The sequence below is a fragment of the Coregonus lavaretus genome (assembly GCF_964263955.1).
Source record: "Coregonus lavaretus genome assembly, chromosome: 38".
In the NCBI taxonomy this organism is placed as follows: domain Eukaryota; kingdom Metazoa; phylum Chordata; class Actinopteri; order Salmoniformes; family Salmonidae; genus Coregonus; species Coregonus lavaretus.
The window spans coordinates 1,918,768-1,944,958 of NC_140025.1; the positions used below are offsets into that span (position 1 = coordinate 1,918,768).

The 26,191-nt window shown below is 44.0% G+C and overlaps 1 protein-coding gene across 2 annotated transcripts in view; it reads left to right on the forward strand.

The window, feature by feature from the left end:
• The window catches only part of LOC311112217 (E3 ubiquitin-protein ligase Midline-1-like), a gene marked incomplete at its 5' end in the record, with an annotated part of 31,566 nt that extends 7,220 nt beyond the window's left edge, over positions 1-24,346 (forward strand). For both annotated transcript variants that reach the window (XM_084155238.1, XM_084155239.1), the window contains 8 exons: positions 14,123-14,218; positions 17,037-17,144; positions 18,210-18,358; positions 18,530-18,657; positions 19,429-19,572; positions 22,822-22,983; positions 23,245-23,452; positions 23,700-24,346. In XM_084155238.1, the coding sequence (XP_084011364.1) occupies positions 14,123-14,218; positions 17,037-17,144; positions 18,210-18,358; positions 18,530-18,657; positions 19,429-19,572; positions 22,822-22,983; positions 23,245-23,452; positions 23,700-24,048 (1,344 nt within the window). In that variant the 3' untranslated portion in view covers positions 24,049-24,346. The remainder of the gene's footprint in view (positions 1-14,122; positions 14,219-17,036; positions 17,145-18,209; positions 18,359-18,529; positions 18,658-19,428; positions 19,573-22,821; positions 22,984-23,244; positions 23,453-23,699) is intronic.
• Positions 24,347-26,191: the final 1,845 nt, after the last annotated feature.

The window sequence follows — 26,191 nt, forward strand, 5'->3', positions numbered from 1 at the left end:
CTGTAGACTCCCCCTGTTCAGTCTCAGAGGAACGTGCATAATAGGGTTTTAACAAATTTATATGGCACAGTTGGTGTGCTTTCCTCCGTTCTGGAGTGGCAACTAGATAATTTTGCTCAGTGTACTGGCGCACCACTGTATATGGACCTTGAAACTTGGCTTGAAAAGGAGAACCAACAATTGGCAGCAGAGCCAGAACCTGATCACCTGGACTAAAGTGACGAGGCTCAGCTCGCCGATCATATATGCTCTTCATCCTGTCCTGTGAAGATGATAGCTTCTCTTTAGCCATTTCACCAGCGGCATACAAGCGTCGCCGAAAATCACACACATATGATAACAGGGACTGAGGAGGCTCGGGAGACTTCCAGTCATCCTGGAGAACAGATAAAAGCCCACGCACCCTATGTCCAAACACTAGGTCATTTGGGCTAAAACCTGTGCTCTCCTGTGAAACCTCCCTAGCAGCTAGCAGTAACCAAGGCAACCCCTCCTCCCAATCCTTATCCATCTCAGTATAATAAGCTCTCAACAAAGACTTAAGCGTTTGATGGAAACGTTCCAGTGCTCCTTGACTTTGGGCATGATAAGCGATAGACAAGTTGTGTTTAATATAGAGTTGTTGGAGAACCTGTCCAAAGAGATTAGAGGTGAAATTAGATCCTTGATCACTTTGAATGACCTTAGGGATTCCAAACAGTGAGAAAAACGGAGTCAAAGCTTTTAACACAGACTTAGTCGTGATAGACCGGAGAGGATAGGCAGCAGGAAACCTAGTGGTCTGACACATCACAGTCAACAAATAATTACTACCCTTTCTGGAACGAGGCAGAGGACCAACACAGTCAATAATCAGATACTCAAAAGGTTTACTGAGTACAGGAATAGGGAACAGTGGTACCGGCTTAATAGCTTGATTAGGTTTACCAGTTAATTGACAGGTGTGACAAGTTTTGATGAAATCAGAAACATCCCTCTTTAATCTTGGCCAAAAAAAATTTCGTAATATGCGATTGTAGGTTTTTCTCACACCCATATGCCCAGCAACGTCGTTGTAAGAAGTTGTCAGTACCAACTCACGAAGCTTAACTGGTACCACAACCTGACTAATCGCCTCCCCCAGAAAAAAACTACCATGAGACATCCACTTTCTCATCAGGACCTCCTCTTGGAGAAAAAAGCCCTGTGCGACATCTCCCAACTGTTCCACAGGCACAATTTGGTCCCGCAACTCTTCTAATGTAGGGTCAGTCCGTTGCGCCTCGATTAAATCGGAGCGGGATACAGATAACGGGATAACAGGGAAAACAGTAACAGACTTCTTTATGGTATTCTCGTTAGCCAGCTCCGTGACCAGGTCGTCATGGATCATAGAACGCGTCACTGCACACGCAGAAAACACCTCTGGGAAATTCTGCTCACTCTCATCAGGAATCCCTACAATTGACGGCTTAGTGGAAACCACTAAAGATGGAAACGCGATAGGCCACACACGCTCCCCAGCCAAGTTATTTCCAAGGATCACGTCAATACCCTCAATAGGCAATGAAGGACGCACCCCCACAACAACCTCACCTTTCACCAGTCCACAATCCAACATCAGTTTATGCAATGGAACTGACAGAGTGTTCAAACCTATTCCCCTAATTAGAACACTATTCCCCGAATCAGTCTCCGCAGAGAAGGGTAACACAGATTCCAACACAAATGATTCAGAGGCACCTGTGTCTCTTAGGATCTTTACTGGCACTAGGTTCTTACTTCCTACCATAGACACAAAACCCTCCGTAACGAAAGGTAAATAGTCGGGATCAATATAACCCTTCACCTGGCTCTGGGCATGAGACAATGCGTCAGGAGTGAACTGATGTGGAACAGGCGCGGCTAACGCTGCAGGCCTCAATTTACCATAAGCACCTGTACTGAATTTACCCCTAGACCTAAGAATCGGACATTCATTTTTCCAATGACCTAATTCTTGACAGTAGTGACACTCTTGACCAACGTCAGTTTTACCACGGGTATCAGGCTCAACCCTAGTTGAATGAAACTCTGCCCGGGAACCGAAGTATCTCGGCGAGCGCGGCCCAAATCTCTGCGAACGCCCCCACTCACTCCGAATACGGGGTTCTGCAAAAACATTTTTGTGAGTCAACACATATTCATCTGCCAAAACCGCAGCTTCAGCGACAGTCTTTATTTTTCTTTCGTTAATGTACGTCGCTATACGATCAGGGATTGTGTCCTTAAATTGTTCTAACATAATCAGATCACACAGCCCTTGAAAAGTCATAACTGCAGAGGCAGAACACCAGCGATTGAACTGTGAAGATAATATTCGCGCAAACTCAACATGAGTCTGCTGATCATCCCTTTTTAAAGTTCTAAATCGTTGGCGGTAAGCCTCAGGGACCAATTCATAACTCTGTAACACAGCCGTTTAAACCTTCTCATAACTAACACTGTCTGCTACACTAAGAGCTGAATATGCTTCTTGCGCTTTACCAGTCAGCACACACTGCAACATCAAAGTGCGATCAGAATCAGGCCAACTCCTAGCGTCAGCAACACGCTCAAACAACGAAAAGAATGTCTCCGGGTCCTTTTCATTAAACTGGGGCAACAACCGTAAATTCCCTACAACATCAAATGTGTCTGGATTACGACCAAAAGAGGAACGACCCCTAGGTAACTCTGGGTCACCTTCCCAGAGCAAACTCTCCCCTGAGAGCTTTCCTTCTCTAACCAACTCTAGTCTCTCTTGTTGCAGCTTGATTTTAGCACGCTCCATATCCTGTTTAAATTCCAATTCCCTTTCATATTTTACACGATCATGCTCCATTTTAGCTTGTTCATGCTCCATTTTAGCTTGTTCATGCTCCATTTTAGCTCTTTGTCCATTTTTTTCATGCTCTAGCTGTAACAGAAGCAGTTCTTTCTGCTGTTCAAAAAGAAGACCACTATGACTAACCGATGGAGCGGTCATTGTAACATATCGGGGAGACAACGTGTCCTCAGCAGAGGCTGCCCCAGTGGTAACATCCAGAATACCACTCTCCATCAAATTGGCCTTCAATATTAACCTAATAGAATTTTTTAGGCGTTTATCACTAATTTCAACCTTGTAGTGTTCAGCAACCTTCAACAGCTGTTCTTTAGTACATAATTCTAACAGTTCTTCTGATGGAAAGCGAATGAACTCGTCTACATTAGACGCCATAATCAAGAATTTTTTTTTTTGATATATATATCATAATAATCTTGCTCAACCCCTCTGCTGAGCACACCAGACACAAGAGAAATGACAATCACACCGAGCACCACAGAAGAGAGATGGGATATGGAGCTTCCCCATAACCTACAATAACTCAACCCTAGTCTTCGTGTAGATTCGCGGTGGGTAATTACGCACTGTAGCCCGCTGGCAAGGAATTAAACCCCCCAGCACGCTGGTAGATTCCACCAAGCCACGGATGTGCCCCCGAGACAACTGCTCAGTCCACAGACACCACACAAAAATAACAAACATTTAACCATGCCCAACGTATCCCAAAACAAAACACGTCACTAAGCCTATCAGGGGAAAAAGCTATAGCTCCGGGTAGAAAATGTCACTACCCTACCCAATCTCCCACTGAGGTACACAGCCGATTGTACTCACCTCCTCAGACCGATGCCCCAACAGCGAGTAGAGCAAGAGTTTCCAGGCTGGGCAAGGACTGGAAACTAACCAATGTACACCCTCCAACGCAGTACACAACCCAAAGGAAACCAATATTGGGCCTATCAAACTCAACCAAACTAACAAAATTTACAAAAAAAACCCTACAGAATTGGACATTAACTCCACGTTCTCCCAAACACAACCAGTTCAAGATCCCAGACGAGCCCCCACTTGTCACGAACCGGCTCAAGTTCGTAACAAAAGGGAGACACGTGGAGACAAGGAATACTTAAAGTATATATTTATTAACTAAAGTAACTAACTCAAATAACGATGGGGTGTGTAATCAGTAATCAGTAGTGTAAGTGAGTGTTTGCTTGCATAAATGTAATATGGAAAAGTGTTGAGAGGTGCCAAATCAAACAACCAAAAAGTCCACAAAAAATACCACAACCAAAGTCAAAGTATCTGCCTGGAGAGAGTCTCCTCAATGAATGTGGAAGAGGTCCATTTATGCTGGGACACACCCGGCCCAGGTGTTTCCCATGTAGCTGACGACCCTCCCAACTCCGCCCACCGGCATCCTAATAAGGAAACAAGAGCAAAGAGAGAATACGGCAGACAGAGTGGGAGGGTCGTCACACTGTCCATAGGACCACTTTAAGCTGTACACTCCACAGACCATTGCTTTTTTAAATGTTTTATTTATGTATTTATTTAACCTTTATTTAACCAGGTAAGCCAGTTGAGAACAAGTTCTCATTTACAACTGTGACCTGGCCAAGATAAAGCAAAGCAGTGCGATAAAAACAACAACAACACAGAGTTACATATGGGATAAACAAAACGTACAGTCAAAAACACAATAGAAAATCTATATACAGTGTGTGCAAATGTAGTTAGTTATGGAGGTAAGGCGATAAATAGGCCATAGTGCAAAATAATTACAATTTAGAATAAACACTGGAGTGATAGATGTGCAGAAGATGATGTACAAATAGAGATACTGGGGTGCAAATGAGCAAAATAAATAACAATATGGGGATGAGGTGGGCTAATTACAGATGGGCTGTGTACAGGTGCAGTGATCGGTAAGCTGCTCTGACAACTGATGCTTAAAGTTAGTGAGGGAGATAAGAGTCTCCAGCTTCAGAGATTTTGGCAGTTCGTTCCAGTCATTGGCAGCAGAGAACTGGAAGGAATGGTGGCCAAAGGATGTGTTGGCTTTGGGGATGACCAGTGAGATATACCTGCTGGAGCGCATACTACGGGTGGGTGTTGCTATGGTGACCAATGAGCTAAGATAAGGCGGGGATTTGCCTAGCAGTGATTTATAGATGACCTGGAGCCAATGGGTTTGGCGATGAATATGTAGTGAGGGCCAGCCAACGAGAGCATACAGGTCAAAATGGTGGGTAGTATATGGGGCTTTGGTGACAAAACGGATGGCACTGTGATAGACTACATCCAATTTGCTGAGTAGAGTGTTGGAGGCTATTTTGTAAATGACATCGCCGAAGTGAAGGATAGGTAGGACAGTCAGTTTTACGAGGGCATGTTTGGCAGCATGAGTGAAGGAGGCTTTGTTGTGAAATAGGAAGCCGATTCTAGATTTAACTTTGGATTGGAGATGCTTAATGTGAGTCTGGAAGGAGAGTTTACGGTCTAACCAGCTTAAAGAAAAAAATAGGCAAACACATTTGGTGTTCGCCAGAAGGCAAGTGGGAGACTCCCCAAACATATGGAAGAAGGTACTCTGGTCAGATGAGACTAAAATTGAGCTTTTTGGCCATCAAAGAAAACGCTATGTCTGGCGCAAACCCAACACCTCTCATCTCCCCGAGAACACCATCCCCACAGTGAAGCATGGTGGTGGCAGCATCATGCTGTGGGGATGTATTTCATCAGCAGGGACTGGGAAACTGGTCAGAATTGAAGGAATGGTGGATATATATTTTGCATCTTCAAAGTGGTAGGCATGTGGTGTAAATCAAATGATACAACCCCCCCCAAAATCCATTTTAATTACAGGTTGTAAGGCAACAAAATAGGAAAAATGCCAAGGGGGTGAATATTTTCGCAAGCCACTGTATATTGTGGCCTTTCTCTTGCATTTCAAAGATGATGGAACAAAAAAAATAATAGAAAAGGCATGTTTTTTTGTTTGTATTATCTTTTACCAGATCTAATGTGTTATATTCTCCTACATTAATTTCACATTTCCACAAACATCAAAGTGTTTCCTTTCAAATGGTATCAAGAATATGCATATCCTTGCTTCAGGTCCTGAGCTACAGGCATTTAGATTTGGGTATGTCATTTTAGGCAAAAATGGAAAAAAAGGGTCAGATCATTACGAGGTTAATTTGATGAGATAACCTCCTATCTTACATCTTTACCATAAAATGAATGATCATCAATGGCAGTATTCTGACCTCATAAACCATTTTCTTTTAAAGATATACATTTTTATTATTTTGATCTGTAGAGGCAACATCAAAGTTACTCCTATTTGGTTGTCTATCTCTTACTTGTCTATCAACATATGAAGAGTTTAATTCCAAAACGCTATATATCACTCTCAGATAAATAAGTAGTTCTGCTAGGCTTTACACAGTCAAATGTGAAACACATACTGGAAATTAGTCCCACAGCGCCCTCGGCAGGGGAATTCTGTAAGAACTTTTATTTTTTAAAGAACTGTAAAAATGATACATTTGTGACATCAACATTTGTTATCCAGAGTGACTTACAGTTAGTGTATTCATGTTAAGATACCTAGGTGAGACAACATATATCACAGTCAAATATAAAGGATATGAACATTCCATTCCAGCTAAACAATGGATTTTTAGCTTTTAGCAACAACACATTTTTTTTTTTTAGAAACATCTCAAATCTATGAATTTAACATCTGACAACAGCAATATGTTGCACACATATGAAGGTACCCATAAGTAATACTTTCTTATGATAAAACACAAATGTAAAAAATTGGTGGATTTTAGAACAAAACTCTTCATAAGAATGTGGCCCTTTGTCTCAGTGTTGCAACCGTTTAACCATTTAAGCCCAATAATGCATTTTTGCAACATTTAGAAAATACCTCTAGCTTGGGTTCAGAATGTATTTTTTTATATATTTTTTTACACAATCACTACATCTTAGAGAAGACAGCAAAACATTGTTCAAGTCATGTACTTGCATGGATGGCTACCAACATATGCTTTTGTAGGGGACCAGTGCAGTCTCAGTCGAGTGGACAGGTTTCTAATGTTCCAGAGGCTACTGATGCCAAACTAATCATACTGACACACAACAAATACTACTAAGATATAAATATGTGTCTAAGGAGATGCATATAGTGTTTGACATAATTTTTTTGTTTAGGACCTGTACGTGATGCAATGTAGGCAGCGTTGCATTTTTGCAACTGTTGATCTCAAAGGGATAAAACAGAAAACAAACGTAACGGTTAAGTTTAGGCATTCATTCCGACTGTTTAAGGTAACGGTTAAGGTTTGGAATAGGGTTAGAACAGAAACAATGCAAACGAGTGCCTAGCACTGGGAATGAAACCGTGATCCTCTGAGCCGTAGCTTGCAGTTCAAGCCCTTCCTCTATCCTAACCCATAACACCCTATCAAGCCGCCAGCCTACTAGATAGTAATAGGTGCTCACGTTGCCCCTAGTGGACGGTATCGAAGGCATCTCCCGATGTCCTGGACAAACGTTGAATACTGAAGTGGATCTGGTGTGACCTGGCTGCAACAACAGGTTAGAGGGAGTTGTGATGTGTGATGACAGACATTTTTCAGAGGATTAGACTGCTTGTTCAGGGACACCCAGACACAGAGTGAGCAGGAAAACAATGTCCCACCTGCCTATGAGGAAAGAGACAGTGGTGTAGGAACATTATAGGATAATCGGTCTACTCCCATGACATCACTGCCTGAGGCTAACTATGTCTAACATCACTGCATGTCAGTCAATACCACACACAGTGAGATAAAACAGGGATAAAACATGTTTCTTGTTACTATTCCTAACAGAAGTCTTGCTCAGAGAAGTTTGGTATTGTGTTATGTAATATTGGGGAATGGGCAATGACATGATAGGAAATGTAGTTATTCGGGGCCATTGTCTGCTAGCTTTTGTTAATTTTTCAAATCAGTGTCTGACCAGCGAATCCAGGTATATGCTTGCATGTAATTAAATGCCAGGCAAAGCACAAAAAACAGCCTAGTTACCGTCGTGTAGAGGATGCAGAAAGAGTTATGTCACACGCCATGTTTTATCAGTGACCTTGTTAACAGTATAAAGGTACAGGACCTGACACACCATAGCAATGACTCATTCATTTTACTCAGAGGTGTGAAGATGGTAGGCCTCCTAGGACGCACGCATCTTAGGGGGGATGCTTTAGGGGGATGCTCACTTCGGGCTATGGCAGAAGGAGAAAAGGGCGAAGTCGTGATCCTGGTCCTTCTGAGTAACGCCGTTAACAAAGGCAAACAATGGAATAGAAATGGACATCCAAAGAGGTTAATACTTTTGTTATTTACAAGCCACACGCATAAATTATAGGTTGACTTGTGCATTAAGATAAAAACAGCCTTGCCTGTCCTCAGCTCTCTAAATGCTGTGATAGTGTCACATAAATAGTGTTTTAGATGCCATTGGTGGTTCCTCCAAAATAGATATGATCAAATATTGGATAGTAAATGTTTTTCCCTCATAGTAAAGGGTTCTTACAGGGATCTTAGAAGGTCAAGTAGCAAGAAGCCATTGAAAGCTTGGTTAGTGGTAGCTTTCTCTTGATTAGATACAGATGTTGAAGGAAAGACGTTAGAATCTTTTCCCTTTGTAGAACTCCCTGCAACTGCCTTCAATGTCATCTGACCACACTCAGGAGTAGCCCACTTTTTTATAGAACTGTATTTGAATCTCAAAAGTTTCCCATATATACCCTTCCACTAATGACCAGGGATTTCTCCCAGTTTGAAATGTTAACTACTGAAATGTGGCTACTGATATTCTGCAATGAAGGGAACTAGTCTATTTGGTAAATGGATAGGCTGTTATTTGGGTTTGATGTCGACCATGTGTCTCCTGCCTAATATGAGTCTTTCCTTCTACCATGACAGACCTTTCTTTCCTCCATACAGCCAAAGGTCTTTCAACAGAGTTCTTGTCCACATGATTTATCTCTCAGTGGATCTCATTTACTCTATCAACACATTTACAGACAACAGGGTTGGATCACCCCAACATAGTCATACATTATTCATTGTCCAACAGTCCCAAGATGTGTAACAGATGCTTCTTTCATATTTCTTCTGATACTCTGACTTCTTCTGACTTCTTACGAGGTAAATAAAAAGAAAATACTTCACAAATATCCTCCTCAACCCAGAGCTTGTGTCACGCCCTGGCTCTGGGACTCTGTTATGTTGAGCCAGGGTGGGTTGTTTCTATGTGTTTTGTGTGCTAGGTTGTTCATTTGTTTCTATGGAGGCCTGGCCCACGGGGAGGAGAGACGCCCAGAACATTTTTAGGGGGGGGCTCACGCCGTGGACGACGGGGCAGCAGGAGGCCGGGATAGAGTGGTTCAGCGGGTTGGCAAAGGAGGCCGCCAGGTTAAGGGAGTCACTGGTCAGCAGGGGGAAGGAGAATGTATAGGCACGGCGAGAGGTACTGGGGTGTGTTGCAAGTCCGGTCCGGCCCGTTCCTGATCCCCGCGTAGGGCCAGTGGTGTGTGTCCCCAGTACGGTCCGGCTTGTTCCTGTCCCTCGCACTGAGCCTGTGGTGCGCATCGCCAGCCCGGTCCGGCATGTTCCTGCCCCTCGCACCAAGCCTGTGGTGCGCGTCGCCAGCCCGGTCCGGCCTGTTCCTGCCCCTCGCACCAAGCCAGTGGTGCGCGTCGCCAGCCCGGTCCGGCCCGTTCCTGCTTCCCGCACCAAGCCAGTGGTGCGCGTCGTCAGCCCGTTTTGGTCCATTCCTGCTCCCCGCACCAAGCCAGTGGTGCGCTTCGTCAGCCCGATTCGGCCCGTCCCTGCTCCCCGCACCAAGCCTGTGGTGCGCGTCATCAGCCCGGTCCGGCCTGTTCCTGCTCCCCGCACCAAGCCAGTGGTGCGCTTCGTCAGCCCGGTTCGGCCCGTCCCTGCTCCCCGCACCAAGCCAATGGTGCGCGTCGTCAGCCCGGTCCGGCCTGTTCCTGCTCCCCGCACCAAGCCTGTGGTGCGCGTCGTCAGTCCGGCACAGCCCGTGCCTGGGTCACCGGTGCCTGGTCAGGTACCGGTTAGCTGCTCCACATCGGAGCCTGAGCGATCCGCTCCACCGATGTCCAGTCCAGATCCAGCCAGACCGGACCAGGGGCACTATGGGGGGTTTGTTGGAGGGTGGGGGTCAAGCCCGGAGCCGGAACCGCCTCCGAGGAGGAATGCCCACCCGGCCCTCCCCTGTTCGGTTTATGTCACGCCCTGGCTCTGGGACTCTGTTATGTTGAGCCAGGGTGGGTTGTTTCTATGTGTTTTGTGTGCTAGGTTGTTCATTTGTTTCTATGTTGGCCGGTGTGGTTCTCAATCAGAGGCAACGTGAATCAGCTGTTGCTTGTTGTCTCTGATTGGGAACCATACTTAGGTAGCCTGTTTTGCCACAGTGTTTGTGGGATTTTGTTCCGTGTTTGGTTAGTGTCTATTGCCAAGGACGTCACGTATCGTTTTGTTCGTGTGATCATTAAAAATAAAAGTCAATCAATCAATCAATCAATTTTATTTTATATAGCCCTTCTTACATCAGCTAATATCTCGAAGTGCTGTACAGAAACCCAGCCTAAAACCCCAAACAGCTAGTAATGCAGGTGTAGAAGCACGGTGGCTAGGAAAAACTCCCTAGAAAGGCAAAACCTAGGAAGAAACCTAGAGAGGAACCAGGCTATGAGGGGTGGCCAGTCCTCTTCTGGCTGTGCCGGGTGGAGATTATAACAGAACCATGCCAAGATGTTCAAAAAATGTTCATAAGTGACAAGCATGGTCAAATAATAATCAGGAATAAATCTCAGTTGGCTTTTCATAGCCGATCATTAGAGTTTAAAACAGCAGGTCTGGGACAGGTAGGGGTTCCATAACCGCAGGCAGAACAGTTTAAACTGGAATAGCAGCAAGGCCAGGCGGACTGGGGATAGCAAGGAGTCACCACGGCCGGTAGTCCCGACGTATGGTCCTAGGGCTCAGGTCTCTCAGTTGGCTTTTCATAGCCGATCATTTAGAGTTGAAAACAGCAGGTCTGGGACAGGTAGGGGTTTCGTAGCCGCAGGCAGAACAGTTGAAACTGGAATAGCAGCAAGGCCAGGCGGACTGGGGGCAGCAGGGTGTCATCATGCCCGGTAGTCCTGACGTATGGTCCTAGGGCTCAGGTTCTCAGAGAGAAAGAGAGAACGAGAGAATTAGAGAGAGCATACTTAAATTCACACAGGACACTGGATAAGACAGGAGAAGTACTCCAGGTATAACCAACTAACCCCAGCCCCCCGACACATAAACTACTGCAGCATAAATACTGGAGGCTGAGACAGGAGCGGTCCGGAGACACTGTGGCCCCATCCGAAGAAACCCCCGGACAGGGCCAAACAGGAAGGATATAACCCCACCCACTCCGCCAAAGCACAGCCCCCGCACCACTAGAGGGATATCCCCAACCACCAACTTACAATCCTGAGACAAGGCCGAGTATAGCCCACAGAGGTCTCCACCACAGCACAAACCAAGGGGGGGGGGGGCGCCAACCCAGACAGGAAGATCACGTCAGTAACTCAACCCACTCAAGTGACGCACCCCTCCCAGGGACGGCATGAAAGAGCACCAGCAGGCCAGTGACTCAGCCCCTGCAACAGGGTTAGAGGCAGAGAACCCCAGTGGAGAGGGGAACCGGCCTGGCAGAGACAGCAAGGGCTGTTCGTTGCTCCAGCCTTTCCGTTCACCTTCACACTCCTGGGCCAGACTACACTCAATCATATGACCTACTGAAGAGATAAGTCTTCAGTAAAGACTTAAAGGTTGAGACCGAGTCTGCGTCTCTCACATGGGTAGGCAGACTGTTCCATAAAAATGGAGATCTATAGGAGAAAGCCCTGCCTCCCGCTGTTTGCTTAGAAATTCTAGGGACAATTAGGAGGCCTGCGTCTTGTGACCGTAGCGTACGTATTGGTATGTACGGCAGGACCAACTCGGAAAGATAGGTAGGAGCAAGCCCATGTAACGCTTTATAGGTTAACAGTAAAACCTTGAAATCAGCCCTTGCCTTAACAGGAAGCCAGTGTAGGGAAGCTAGCACTGGAGTAATATGATCAAATTTCTTGGTTCTAGTCAGGATTCTAGCAGCCGTATTTAGCACTAACTGAAGTTTATTTAGTGCTTTATCCGGGTAGCCGGAAAATAGAGCATTGCAGTAGTCTAATCTAGAAGTAACAAATGCATGGATTAATTTTTCTGCATCATTTTTGGACAGAAAATTTCTGATTTTTGCAATGTTACGTAGATGGAAAAAAGCTGTCCTTGAAACAGTCTTGATATGTTCGTCAAAAGAGAGATCAGGGTCAAGAGTAACGCCTAGGTCCTTCACAGTTTTATTTGAGACGACTTTACAACCATCAAGATGAATTGTCAGATTTAACAGAAGATCTCTTTGTTTCTTGGGACCTAGAACAAGCATCTCTGTTTTGTCCGAGTTTAAAAGTAAAAAGTTTTCAGCCATCCACTTCCTTATGTCTGAAACACAGGCTTCTAGCGAGGGCAATTTTGGGGCTTCACCATGCTTCATTGAAATGTACAGCTGTGTGTCATCCGCATAGCAGTGAAAGTTAACATTATGTTTTCGAATAACATCCCCAAGAGGTAAAATATATAGTGAAAACAATAGTGGTCCTAAAACGGAACCTTGAGGAACACCGAAATGTACAGTTGATTTGTCGGAGGACAGACCATTCACAGAGACAAACTGATATCTTTCCGACAGGTAGGATCTAAACCAGGCCAGAACTTGTCCGTGTAGACCAATTTGGGTTTCCAGTCTCTCCAAAAGAATGTGGTGATCGATGGTGTCAAAGGCAGCACTAAGGTGTGTTCGCATTCCACGCTGCGCCTTGGTCCTCTTCCTTCAGCGATCGTGACAGCTTGTTTCCACTTGAAACTCAATGAGTTGAGACTATGGGCTATAAATACATGAGATCAAGAGTGATTTCTCCTGACCCTAATACAAATTTACAACAGGGACATTTGAATTAATCTTCTCAGGACCGTGGGGGACAAATTCCATTGTATTAACGTCAATTTCAATCGCCCATTAGATTGAATATGCTGAAGAGAACATAATGGAGGGAGTCACATGGGGCATACTGTTTGACCCCTTAGTTGGTGACTGAACTATGGTTTTGGTTCCCAGTGATACCTATTCAGTATGTCCATTCAAGCAAGAAGACACGCTAGTAGTCCTTGTAGTATTGCTGTTTTCCTCCACGGGTTCAGTTATTTTTACACCCCCGTTGATCATGCCATCCCCTATGGTCCTTAACGTTTTTTTTTTTTTTTATGTCATCGTCGTATTAAGGCCATCCATTAGACTGGTAAGCCCCCCCCAACCTAATTCTCCTGCCTGGCTCATCTGTTGTTTACGCTGTGTACCCATGGGGCAACTCCATTGAATCCCCACTGAGCATCACATTGTAGCTAAATATGGTCGGTTGGGCAATAATATGATAGAATGTTGAAATAAAGAGGACAGATTGTTTCTAGGCAGAATAGGAAGGGCAAAAGGGGGGGGAAATGTCAGAAAGAACAGCTTACATAAAGACTCTTTGATAGGTAGATGGGCTGTCAGATGAGCTTTTGACGCTTCATTTGCCGGTCGGCCGGGTTTATGGATTGGTTAGTTTTTTTCCGGAGTGGCTCAGGCTCTGGCTCAGGCTCTCGTGTTAGGCTGTGAGTCCTGCTCGGAGACTGAGTAGTCAGGATGAGGCGGTATCGGGACGAGGGACAGGGGCAGCGCCCGGAGGTTAGTGTCCAAATCATCCAAAAGCGAATGTGACAACTGTGGATGAGATTTTGGAAGGGGAAGAGGGAAGGAGGAGGAGGAGAGGGAGGAAGCGAGGGAGGAGGAGGATGAGAGGGAGGAAGCGAGGGAGAAGGAGGAGGAGGAGAGGAGGAAGCTTCTCTGTTTTGGCTTTATCATCTTTCTCTCTCTAAAACAGCAATGTAGGACCTCCGACACCTTTTCATCAGCTTGGTTTTGTGTTTATTTTATTTTGAAAGTATGGTAGGTTGCTTTTTAGCTTTGTGCAATTCAACCAACTTCTTCTATTCTTGTTCGTATGAAAAACAAGGACAAGAGCTGTTGTTTCTCTTTTGTCTTCCTTGTTCAAGGCATCAAGTCTTCAATAGTATTTTTCTCTTTCTTTTGCAGCAAGCGTTGGATTCCAACCTGAGTCATTTGGTCAAGAGGAACAATGAGTTGGAGGGGTTGATGGGAAAGTTGATCCAAACCTGTCAACATGTAGAGGTGAGTGCTCTATGTCACTGACCATGCTATGAGTCCAGGGATGTGTGCACGTGCAAGGGGCATACTGTAGTTAGTTAGTATAGTGCATGGGATGCAAGCCCAATTTACTGTATGCTGTTCACCTCAGAGAAAAACAACAAACTTTGTTGATTTTTTGTATTGATGTCAAATTTCAAATGAAGAATTATGATTTCCCTGACATGCTTATGCTAATGTTGTCATGTCAGTCATGTCATGATCTGTCAGTCATAAAGTAGTTTATGTGGCAACAGATGCTCCTGTCTCTGCTTGAGTTTGACCATCTGAATTTGTACATAGAATCATATTCTACAATTTCAAAATGCACAGTATTTTCCTGATATGTAGGCTACTAATCATTGAGTTGTCAAGTAACACATTATAAAAATGTCCAATTTAAATGTCCAATTTAAATGTGCAATACAATCAGATTATACTTATGTATCAATACTGAGACAAAAGATTGGTTGTGCCACTGCTTTAATGAAGGTTCTTCTGGATTAAGCCTTTCTGTCCATAGTCACTTGTTCTTGATCTGTGATGATTCAAATTTGAAGCGCCTGAGAGGAAAGAGTTACAGCCCCATGGTGGAAGGGCGGGCTAGCTATTCTGCCTCTAACAACCATCTCACATATGGATAGACAAGGAAATGAAAATGACATGGCCTGAATCTTTTTGACTTATGCTCTAAACAGAGATTGTATTATGTCTCCATGGACACTGTAACCAGTACACTAAAAGGGTGCCAACATTTGAGGACAGGTCCACTTGTCAGTCCACTTTGGTAATTACATTTAGCCTTTTAAAATCCACAAACCTTGTCCTTTCAAAATGGATGTATTTAAATAATGCATCAGAGAGAAAGAGGGGAAATATCTGACCTCTGTTTCATGGTGGATGTAGGTCGGAACAAATGTGTACATGGTTTTTAAACACACTTCCACCCATTAAATAATGATTGTACAGGCTAACTCTCGAGTGTTTCTGTTATTTATTTTGTGTGGTGTGTGTGTGTGTGTGTGTGTGCAGCTTGTGCTCAGTGAATCAACTTTTCAAAAGTCATCTGCGTGAATAATTGAGGAATGTGGAATGAGCTGCAGAATTATTGTGCAACTCATGAAGCAACTTCATTAAATCTGTAGATTTTAATTTGCTGCGAGTGTAAACTCTAATTCACTATATCCACCCCAAGGATTACAATTAGAGTTTTTTTTAGCATAGTCATCATCACTGTACATAAATGTGCAAGGAGTGGAAAGGTACCCTTTCTCAGCACTTAAAGAGAGTACACAGGACGCGTGTGTACTTTTTGGAGAGATTGCTGAATATTTTAAAGCCTTCTAAAGCAAATCCGCCTTCTGTTAAAAGTTTCTGAGCTCTTTTGAAGTGCAATTCTCCAGAAATGCATCTCCTTCAGGTTAAATGAATCACTTATGCTCCTGCCAAAGACTCATCTGTCATGTCCATCACACGCTCCCTTGCCATGGCCAAAGGCTGAGCCCACAGCTAAAGGATGTGTGCCAGCCATGTGTACTCATGATGCTGTCATGGCATCATTGCAACAGCATGTGTGTATGCTTGTTTGCCTGTTTTTGTAGGTATATGGGGGAGAGAGAGAAAGAGACAGAAAAGCGGGGCTAATTAATAATTATTAATCTAATTAATCTAAGATTTCAAGAGATGCTAGAATGATTTAAGAGGAATACTGTATGTCCTCACTGAACATCCAGCTCCTACTGTAGTACATAGATGGTTCATTAGACCTAAAATCCACAAATATTTCATAGCAGATCAGAGGGAGAGATGGGGGCCCTCACCCATGATCTCCTCTAAACCCTGTGAATTTACAGTAGATAAACCCACTCACAGGGCAAAGGAACCTAATTACTGGCGTTGAAAAAACGGATCTGTGTGGGTTTCAATGAGTCCCTTTCATATTATAAACAGCCTGTCCACACCAGGGAGTGACCTTAACACACCTCGTTGGCCTGGCAACGCTCAAACAATCCCCTCTTTCATGACTCCCCACACCACGTTTCGCAAGCTTCGGTCGAAACCTGTCCAGGTGGTGAAATCTGTGTTTCCCCAGGACATAAAAACGGGCACCAAAGAGGCATCTATTTCAAAGGTCTGTGGCTAGTAAAGTGGACCTGAGCGTGCATGCACTCACCGATCTGTAGACTGATCCAAATGCTACATAGAATTGAGCACTGTTAGACTCAGCAAAACACAGGCGCAGGCATTCCTTATTTTCTGTAGTAGCCAGAAACAAACACACATTAAGTTACTGTGGTTCAATATTGATTCATTCACCCGTAGGTTATTATTTGCAACGCAAAACCAACTGACATCTGAATGAGCATTAGTTGAACAAGAGCTTTAAATGGATACTGCAAGATTCTGGCAATTAATCCGTTTTTTCTACTTTTTTCAAATTCCTAGCCTTGAGACATGCCCTGTAGGTCAGACATTTTGATAATTACAAACCATTAAAGGGATACTGCGAGATTCGTGTTTCGACATAGCCAGAGTCAGATGAACTTGTGGATACCATCTTTCTGTCTCTGCATGCAGTATGAAAGAAGTTAGAGGTAGCCAATGCTGAGCCACTACTAACTAGCGTTAGTGCAAACCATACGCTGGTGTTCCTGTAGACTTCCAGGCATTGCGCTGACGCTAGTTAGCAATGGCTCTCAAAACTACCTCTAACTTCCTTCATACTGCACACAGACATACAAATGGTATCCATGAGGCTATGAATTATCAGACAGATTAATTATGGTTCATTTGTGTTTCTCAGGTCAATGCATCACGGCAGGAGGGAAAGCTGATGGAAGAATGCGACCTCCTGATTGATATCATCCAGCAAAGGAGACAGATCATTGGGACCAAAATCAAGGAGGGAAAGGTAAGATCCAGGAGTGGCCATGGGTCTGAAAGGGGATCCCATCCAACACACACACAATCCTCTGCACTTTCTCTGAGCTTCAGTCTGAACTGTATGGTCTGTGAGGGAATGTAATAGTAAAATAACAGAAGGGTTAATGTCTCTCGCCTTCTGTTCTGGGTCTGCTTTGGAGCTGTTGGAAAATCCACCGTCTGTTTACTCCCAATCTGTTCATTTATGATGCAAAGCGAACATTTGCACAAGGTCACCAGGGGAATTGGACCATGCCAATGTATCCAAATGTCTGACCTACAGGGCATGTCTCAATTATTTTTACTGACTGACTGAGTTGGAGTTCGCTCAAAGCTAACTATTTGTAGTCAGAGAGGAAATGAAAACGACTTCACTCTTTGTGTTACTTTTACTTGCTTCAGTTCCCTTGTTGTATTTCTGTTGGCGTTGGAATTACCAATAGCTCTCCAGGGTTAGTCAGAAGCCAGGTTCCTGCTATTTCTCTAAAGGGCGGGACTTCCTTCCTTCCTTCCTGGTCTCGTGTCAGGACTTGAGTCAGGAGCGGGGCTTTAAAGTTGAAGGGCCATAGAGGCAGTTTAGCTCTGATCTTTCGGCTGGAAATGAAACCTGCCTAAATGGAAATCCTTTATGGTGGGTGGTTGCCGCTGAGACGATAGAGAGACAATTTTGTATTTTTTCCTGCTCCCACACCTCTGGCATTGTCCAGATATAGGATACGGGTGACAAGTTGTTTCATATAAATACCAGAAAATTGCAACAAAAATATACACATTCGAATGAAACCAAAGATTAGTTGTTTAGTTAGAGTGGGTCAGAAAATGTTGATGAGGGTAGTGTCTCTGACATAAATACAACATCCAACCAACCACATTTCACTGCCCTCAATCACTCTCTCTAAACCTCTCATTAGGTGAAGAGAAAGCAACAAGCAAAAAACATCTGGATAGGATCCCAAATGCCCAATCTGGGCTAAATCTCTACCATCCCTGACGTGGGATTAATTTAATCACCTTCAACCCATTCTAACCCCCCTCTGTCCTATCTGTTCTACAGGCGGTCAGGATTAGGAAGCTAGCTCAGCAGATCTCCAACTGTAAGCAGTGCATCGAGAGGTCCTCTGCCCTCATCACCCAGGCCGACCAGACCCTGAAGGAGACGGACCACGCCCGCTTCCTCCAGACCGCCAAGAGTATCACCGAGAGGTGAGCCAGGCCAGCACGGAGGGCATGGTAGAAGTTCACTACAAACACTGGCTCTCTGACTAACCATTGGAAATTCACAGTCAACCAACATGACCTCTGGTATCTTATGAAAATGTGCAACATAGTGGGATAGTTGTGAACTAAACCCTCTGGGAAATGTGTTTGTGTTAGGGTTTCCATGGCGACCGCCTCCTCTCAGGTCCTGATTCCAGAGATCAACCTGACGGACACGTTTGACACGTTCGCTCTGGACTTCACCAAGGAGAAAAAGCTGCTGGAGAGCCTGGACTACCTCACAGGTACAGAGTACAATCAGCCTGCTTACTAGTAGTGGTGGGCGCCAATAGTGATAGTTCAAAACAATAGCGATAGATTGTGATAATTTGGCGGTATCGTGATATACTGTGATATTGTTGCCTATATCGTGATATTGCTTTGTATCATGATATCTACTATATCAAAGCACTGGCAATATATGCACTCAACCTAACTGGGGTTGAAAGTTCCACATCGACATAATGTCAAAATTGTCAATGTTATTGCAGTACAAAAAAAATGATACATCATTTGAATGGATTTATTAGAGATTGTGGAAGAGATTCTTGTTTGGTCTTTGTGATGGCAGAGGGCTTCGCTTGAGGGCTGGCTCACTAAGAGAATCACTCTGAGTCATCGATGTGTACTCATTGGCGGAGGGGGAGAGCGATAGAGAGAGAGAGAGAGAGAGCGCGAGAGAGAGAGAGAGAGGGAGAGAGCGGGAGCAGGAGAGAGAGAGATGAGAGAAGAGAGAGAGTAGGGTTAGGGAGGGGAAGAGAGCGAAAGATGTCATCAGCTAAATCACACTGTCAACCTCTGAAATATTATCTAGGCTATTAATGATCATTAGCAAGCAAAATCTTGGCAATCAATATAAGTCACTAGCCTTCAGTCCTCCTTTAAGAGCAACAGTACTTTGTTTGAGGTAAAACTGCACGCTCAAAGGTGAACCACTGTTATTTCATTGTTATGCCAGAGCATGCATAACATTTTCTATTCTTACCCTTCTCTAATTTCTCATTACCCATATCTAGCGCCAAGTCCTCCGGGCATCAGAGAAGAGCTCTGCACTGCATCGTACGACACCATCACCGTCCACTGGACCTCAGACGACGAGTTCAGTGTGCTTTCCTATGAACTCCAGTATGCTATCTTCACAGGTCAAGCCAACGTTGTCAGTAAGTATCTGGGTGTAGGCAAAAATACAGTCACACATTCCAGAAACACCTCCAAGCACACAACTATCTTCATAGGTCAAGCCAATGTTGTCAGTATGTATCAGGGTGTAAGCTAAACTACCCTCTGGCAGACAAGACACACCACCAGACACACAATGGTATCTTCACATGGCAAGCCAATGGTGCTAGTAAGTCCACAGAATGCCTTGAGAGAACGCTTTGTTCTCACAGAACTCTCTCCTGATGATAACTCTAGTATTTTCCAACTCAAAGCCAAGCGAAAAATCAAGTGGAAAGCCAAACAGCTGGAGGACTCAAGAATCAAAACCGAATCATGCGTTTCTTCTCACCGAGCCTGAATAGGGCCAATGGGGTGAGCTCAAATCTCAGGATCTCAGCTTGAGTTATTGCAGAGTCAAAGGGGACAGAGTGGGAAGGAGAGAGGGAGGGAGACTAGCTGATTCGAATTACAGTCATAACACGAATCAGTGCTCAGAGCCCTCCTCCCCCACGGATCACGCCGAAAGCCACACTCATGCATACTTCACTGGGCAAGCAATATAAAATGAGGTCAGGGGATGGGAAATATAGCTTCTTAGATTCAGAGAACAGAAGGAGAAGTGTGGTTTGATGAAAGCGGATGGCTAGCAAAAAAGGTTATAAGATATCAGAAGGCGAGGTCAGTACAGGTGCATCAAAGCTGGGACCGAGAGAATGAAAAACAGCTTCTATCTCAAGGCCATCGACTGTTAAATAGCCATCACTAGCAAATTAGAGGCTGCTGCTGCCTATTGAAATCACTGGCCACTTTAAGAAATGGAACACTAGTCACTTTAATAATGTTTACATATCTTGTACTACTCATCTCATATGTATATACTGTATTCTATTCTATAATATTCTACTGTATCTTAGTCCATGCCGCTCTGTCATTACTTGTCTATATATGTATATATTCTTAAATTCCATTCCTTACTAGTTTTGTGTGTATTGGGTATATGTTGTGGAATTGTTAGATATTACATTTTACATTACATTTTAGTCATTTAGCAGACGCTCTTATCCAGAGCGACTTACAGGAGCAATTAGGGTTAAGTGCCTTGCTCAAGGGCACATTTACGTCATTTAGCAGACGCTCTTATCCAGAGCGACTACAAGTTGGTGCATTCACCCTATAGCCAGTGGGATAACCACTTTACAATTACTTGTTAGATATTACTGCACTGTCGGAGCTAGAAGCACAAGCACTTCGCTACACCTGCTATAACATCTGCTAAACACGTGTATGTGACAAATAATATGTGATTTGAATTGATTTGAGAATAAATAGGATATGATATGTCTCCTATTGTGAGCATCTCACTTCACTTCAAACATCAAGTAGCATTTTAGCAACAAAAAAAGAGAAGAAACTGAACACTACCAGAACTATAGCTTTAGTATTGCAATACATCACCAGTGTTGCTGCAAAACTGGCTTTTTCCATGCTTAAATCATGTTGAAAACTCCAGTGCCCTCAAGTTGAATGCCTTTTAGAATGTATTTTGATACCGATATACAAAATGAATGAACATAAATGTATAATAGAAGTCTACCATGTTCACCCTTGAATGATAATTGAACATAACAATTGTGTCAGTTGCTGTGTTTGGAGCCCCATTGAGCAGAAGACTCTCTAAGGGCCTTTCTTTTTTTCAAGTCTACCAACATCAGCACTTTTCATGAGGGGTGCTGTAAACCCAGTGTGACACTTGTTTTTTTTCCACTTCCTCCTCTCTGCTATGTTTTCTTCCCGCTCTAGTTTCACATCCAATCACCAGGTCTAAGCTCTGGGCTGAGGCTGAGTTGTTGTCACAATGTCACATCTTAGAAAACACGGTAGAGGAAAGGGGTGACGGCAAACACTGGTCCCATAGGGTATCACTCAGGGTCATTTAATTGCAGGGCAATTGAATAACTGACTGAGTTTTCTCTCACTAATGTAAATAATGTGTGGCAGGCACTCCGTTCCAAAATGGCTGCCATGTGTGAGGTGAGAATGGCACTTTCCATTTAAAATATTGGCAAATGTACTGTACATTCACAGTGCACTGTACATTTACAGCACAGAAGCCTTCAGAACACGTTAGACATGATGATGGGGTATGATGGGACATGGTAGCCTATAGAGACGGACAAAAAGGTGTAATGGGTTCGCACACAAATAAATGTCGCATAAATCTTACGGAGAATACACTGTGCACTCAGCATGATGGCCACTCTGTCAGAGAGTTAAGCCTGCGGGCATCAATGTGGCATAGCGCAGTTTAGTATATACCTATCACATGTATAGCACAGCCATTGAGATGTGAATGACCTACAACCTCCTAACGCCCACAGTAACCACATGAAACAACAGAGTAGAGTTAATCGCAATAGAAAGGGAATGTGTTGGATGATTATAAATTAATCAATATTAATGTCATAATGCTATGATGCATTCTGGCTGACTGTGGCTTTTTGAAGATCACTCACATTTTTCATAATGAATTTACTTTGTATGACAAATCACCCCATCATTCCACGTTTACTACACCCTCTGATACCAAAATCATATTGGACAAGAAGCTTTGTCTGAACACTGATAATGAATCCTCCCCCTCTCACTTGGATATGATCAAAGGCAATAGAATAGATTGAGGAAATGACTGATAGTGGAATTTGGACCACTCCTCTCTGTCCTCTAGCTCTGGTCTCCTAGGAACACATTCATCTACTTCCTCCTCTCCCTAACACAAACAGACTCAACCCTAGACCTCGTTCAAATTATAGATAAGACTTCGCTAACAGAAGAACAAAAAATGCAATATGTTGGGGAAATATGGATTTAATTAAATGGTGAATGGTGGTATTTGGTCCAAGTATGATACTTACCTTGGCTGAGGATTGGCTGTCTCTGCGGCAGGCAAAGTTTTCCTCATTATGTGACAATTAACTTTGCTTATGTCATGGAATTGTGCCTGACAGCAGTTTACGAGTGACCTAATTAATTGAAGATGTTTGCTTTTCAAAGTTTATCAAAGCCACAATACTTCAACAACAACGTCTGTGTACTCTGTGTTGTGGGTCTGTTATAGCCACTCTGTGTGTGTTCATGTGACTACGTGTGTGCAAACGGAGCCATTTGTGTATTCACTCATATGCACCAATGCATAGCTGAGTGTGTATGCATGACAACACTGGAACTGTGCGTCTGTGTCTCCATCCCAGGCCTCTGTAACTCTGCAGACAGCTGGATGATCGTGCCTAACATCAAGCAGAACCACTACACCGTCCACGGCCTGCAGAGCGGCACCAAGTACATCTTCATCGTCAAAGCCATCAACCAGGCGGGTGCCCGCAGCAGTGAGCCAGGAACACTCAAAACCAACAGTAAGGGCTCCATACATTACGATATAAGGAAACTTGGCATTATAACATGCCATTTTTAAAGAAGCACAGTATCTTGTGATTCTTACCTAATATGGACACCATATTATGTATTATTACAGTGTCAATATTAGCACAGCATCACATGTCGGGGATGGTGTCCTAATATGGACACCATACATACAGCTGCTGCCTTCATAGCCTATCCTATCCTAGCCCTTTGCTAACGTAACCATGTTGTCTCTCTCTGTCCTCTTCGTCCAGGCCAACCTTTCAAGCTGGACCCCAAGTCCGCCCACAAGAAGCTGAAGGTCTCCCATGACAACCTGACGGTGGAGCGCGACGAGACGGCATCGAAGAAGGGACACGGCCAGGAGCGCTTCACCAGCCAGAATAGCTACGGAGTCGTCGGCAACGTTTACATCGACAGCGGACGTCACTACTGGGAGGCCCTGATTGGAGGAAGCACATGGTGAGTTAGACCTGGGAGACCTGATGGACCGATGTCTTGCTCTGAACCACATGGTGTTTGGCCTGTTGGATCTGTCTGGATAGGAATGACAGAGCTAAAGGGGTGGTCATGTTACGGCACATTGTAAGTCAGTTAAAGGCACATTTATAGAATGTAGACAGAGAAAGATTCAATGCACATGTAAGAAGTGTTGAAGTGTTTTGATTTTAGAGGCTGGCTAACAGTCTTCTTACTTATTTCTCTGCAGGTATGCGGTGGGCATCGCCTACAAGTCGGCCCCCAAGCACGAGTGGATCGGCAAGAACTCGGCCTCCTGGGTCCTGTGCCGCTGCAACAACTCGTGGGTGGTGCGTCACAACAGCAAGGAGCTGGCCATCGAGCCATCGCCACACCTGCGCCGCGTGGGTGTCCTGCTGGACTACGACGCCGGCTCACTTACCTTCTACGACGCCGTGGGCTCGCAACACCTGCACACGTTCCACGTGTCCTTCACCCAGCCCGTGTGTCCCGTCTTCAACGTGTGGAACAAGTGTCTGACTGTCCTCACGGGCCTGCCCATCCCCGAACACCTAGAAGGGTTGGAAACCCAGGACTGAGAACTAGAGTTCCACCGGGCCAAACCAGACTAAGTTGGGTTGGGTTGGGTTAGGTTAGGTTAAGCCACTTCCAAGGCACTTTGGGCCACCATGAACTAGCAAAGGACGTCTTCATTCTCGAATCATCCCAGAACACGTCATGCTACCACCTCATTTCATTTTAGGCACTTTGGACCACCCCTTGGGCCAACGTCAATCGCACAGACCACCCTTGATTCAACCACAGACCACTGTTTGGGATGGGAAACAAGGAAAGAGCTATGTAGCTGTACATTTGTGAATTATAGCATTGCCCAACTCCCACCTTCATGATTATGGAACCAAAGTAGCAATGCATTTAAATGTCTTTACCTACTATTTTATTGTGCTTATATAATAGATATGAATTATTTAAGTGTAAGAAAATAGCCTAGATACATTTCAATATGTACATGTTCCCTTGCATTTACACATTGTTCATACATTATTTATGGTCAGTTTACCGGGGATAGGAGACATTTACAAATGTAGGGAAATTATTTTGATGTAATTTATCGATGTTACTTTCTAATCTAGGAAAAGTATTGTGGCCTAATACATTAATGTGTAAATTATACATATTTTGAGACAACATCATTACTTTCTTCCTTACAGTACCTTAACCCCCCAAGTGTAAAAGTACCGTTGCACTTTAGACAAGCAGGGATACACAACAAATTGTGTCTTCAATTGTTTTCATGTTTTGCAAAGGGATAGGTCCTTTGTAATTCAGCCATGCATGTTTGTGAGACTCTCTCAGGTCTATTCCAAATCCTGTTTTCATCCATGAAAATAATGCTAACTACTTTGTCCTCTCCTGAGTGAATACTAAATTCCTATTGTCCTTAGTAGTTGTCACAAACCTGAACTGAAAAACATTTCCACTTTGTTGTTAGGTACCGTGAGGACAAGACTATTACAATAATTTCTCTATTCAGGTCCAGTGGCTGCTGGGAGGTAAATTCCAATGACAACAACCATGCCTCTGGGCATTTGTCATTCATATGTCATACAGTGATGTCATCAGGAAGCACCACACGTACAAACTCAGGCATTATTTCAACAAGGTCGATGCCACCACTAGCCACAGCTTGACCTCAGCTTGACCACTGTATGACCCAGTGACCATGAACTCAAACGTTGTAGGATACATCTCGCCACTACACACAGGCACTCCATGATGTACATAACATATTATGTTCTCTTTAACTCTGTTTTCTTTCAAAAGAAGGACCATCTTGATATTTTACAGATCATCTTGGTTCAGGATTGGTATACTCATTAATGTGTCTCTTAGGTGTGGTTTGGGGTTATCTGTTTCCTTGTATTGGATGCAGCGATGATGTACTCTTTAATGTTACCACAAAAATTCAGTTGTATGTTTGAATCCTGTGGACAATATTTTAGGAAAGAGGATCGGAATGCTTGTGTCACTGTACAAATATGAAGTAGAATTTGTCGATTGTCAAAGGTTCAATAAAGAGAGATACATTTTAACTTGTTTACTGCCTGCTATGCTGTATATTTTATTCACACACATACACACTTTGCCGTAAACATCACTTAAGCAATACACCACAGGTCTTTGTGCGTTTCCGCCTAGCATATACTTTTTTCTCCTTCTAGACCCTTGCCTTCCCAACATAAACCAACCCAACCAGCCATATATGTCTAAGTTTAGCCTACAAACTAGAGAATTTATCCTGAGGACTTCCTGTAGACAACAGGGCCTCTTCCTGGTCCGCTAGAGGCTTTTGTCTCTGGTTCACAGGGACAACGGTGTGACCGGGCAATATTGGCCTTACCCACCAGAGCCTCAGACAAAACAACAAAGAACTGAATACAACTGACTGGGGTCCTTCCTCTTACAACTAACAAACATGTTTGACAACAGTGTTTGGGAAGGTGTGTGTGTGTGTGTGTGTGTGTGTGTGTGTGTGTGTGTGTGTGTGTGTGTGTGTGTGTGTGTGTGTGTGTGTGTGTGTGTGTGTGTGTGTGTGTGTAGTCCTTCATGTACATATTTTACCTAAAACGGTACTCCACTGAGTGTCACAGTGTTGTCATCCCACTGGGCAAAAACTGTTTGAATCAATGTTGTTACCACATCCTTTCAACTAAAACATTC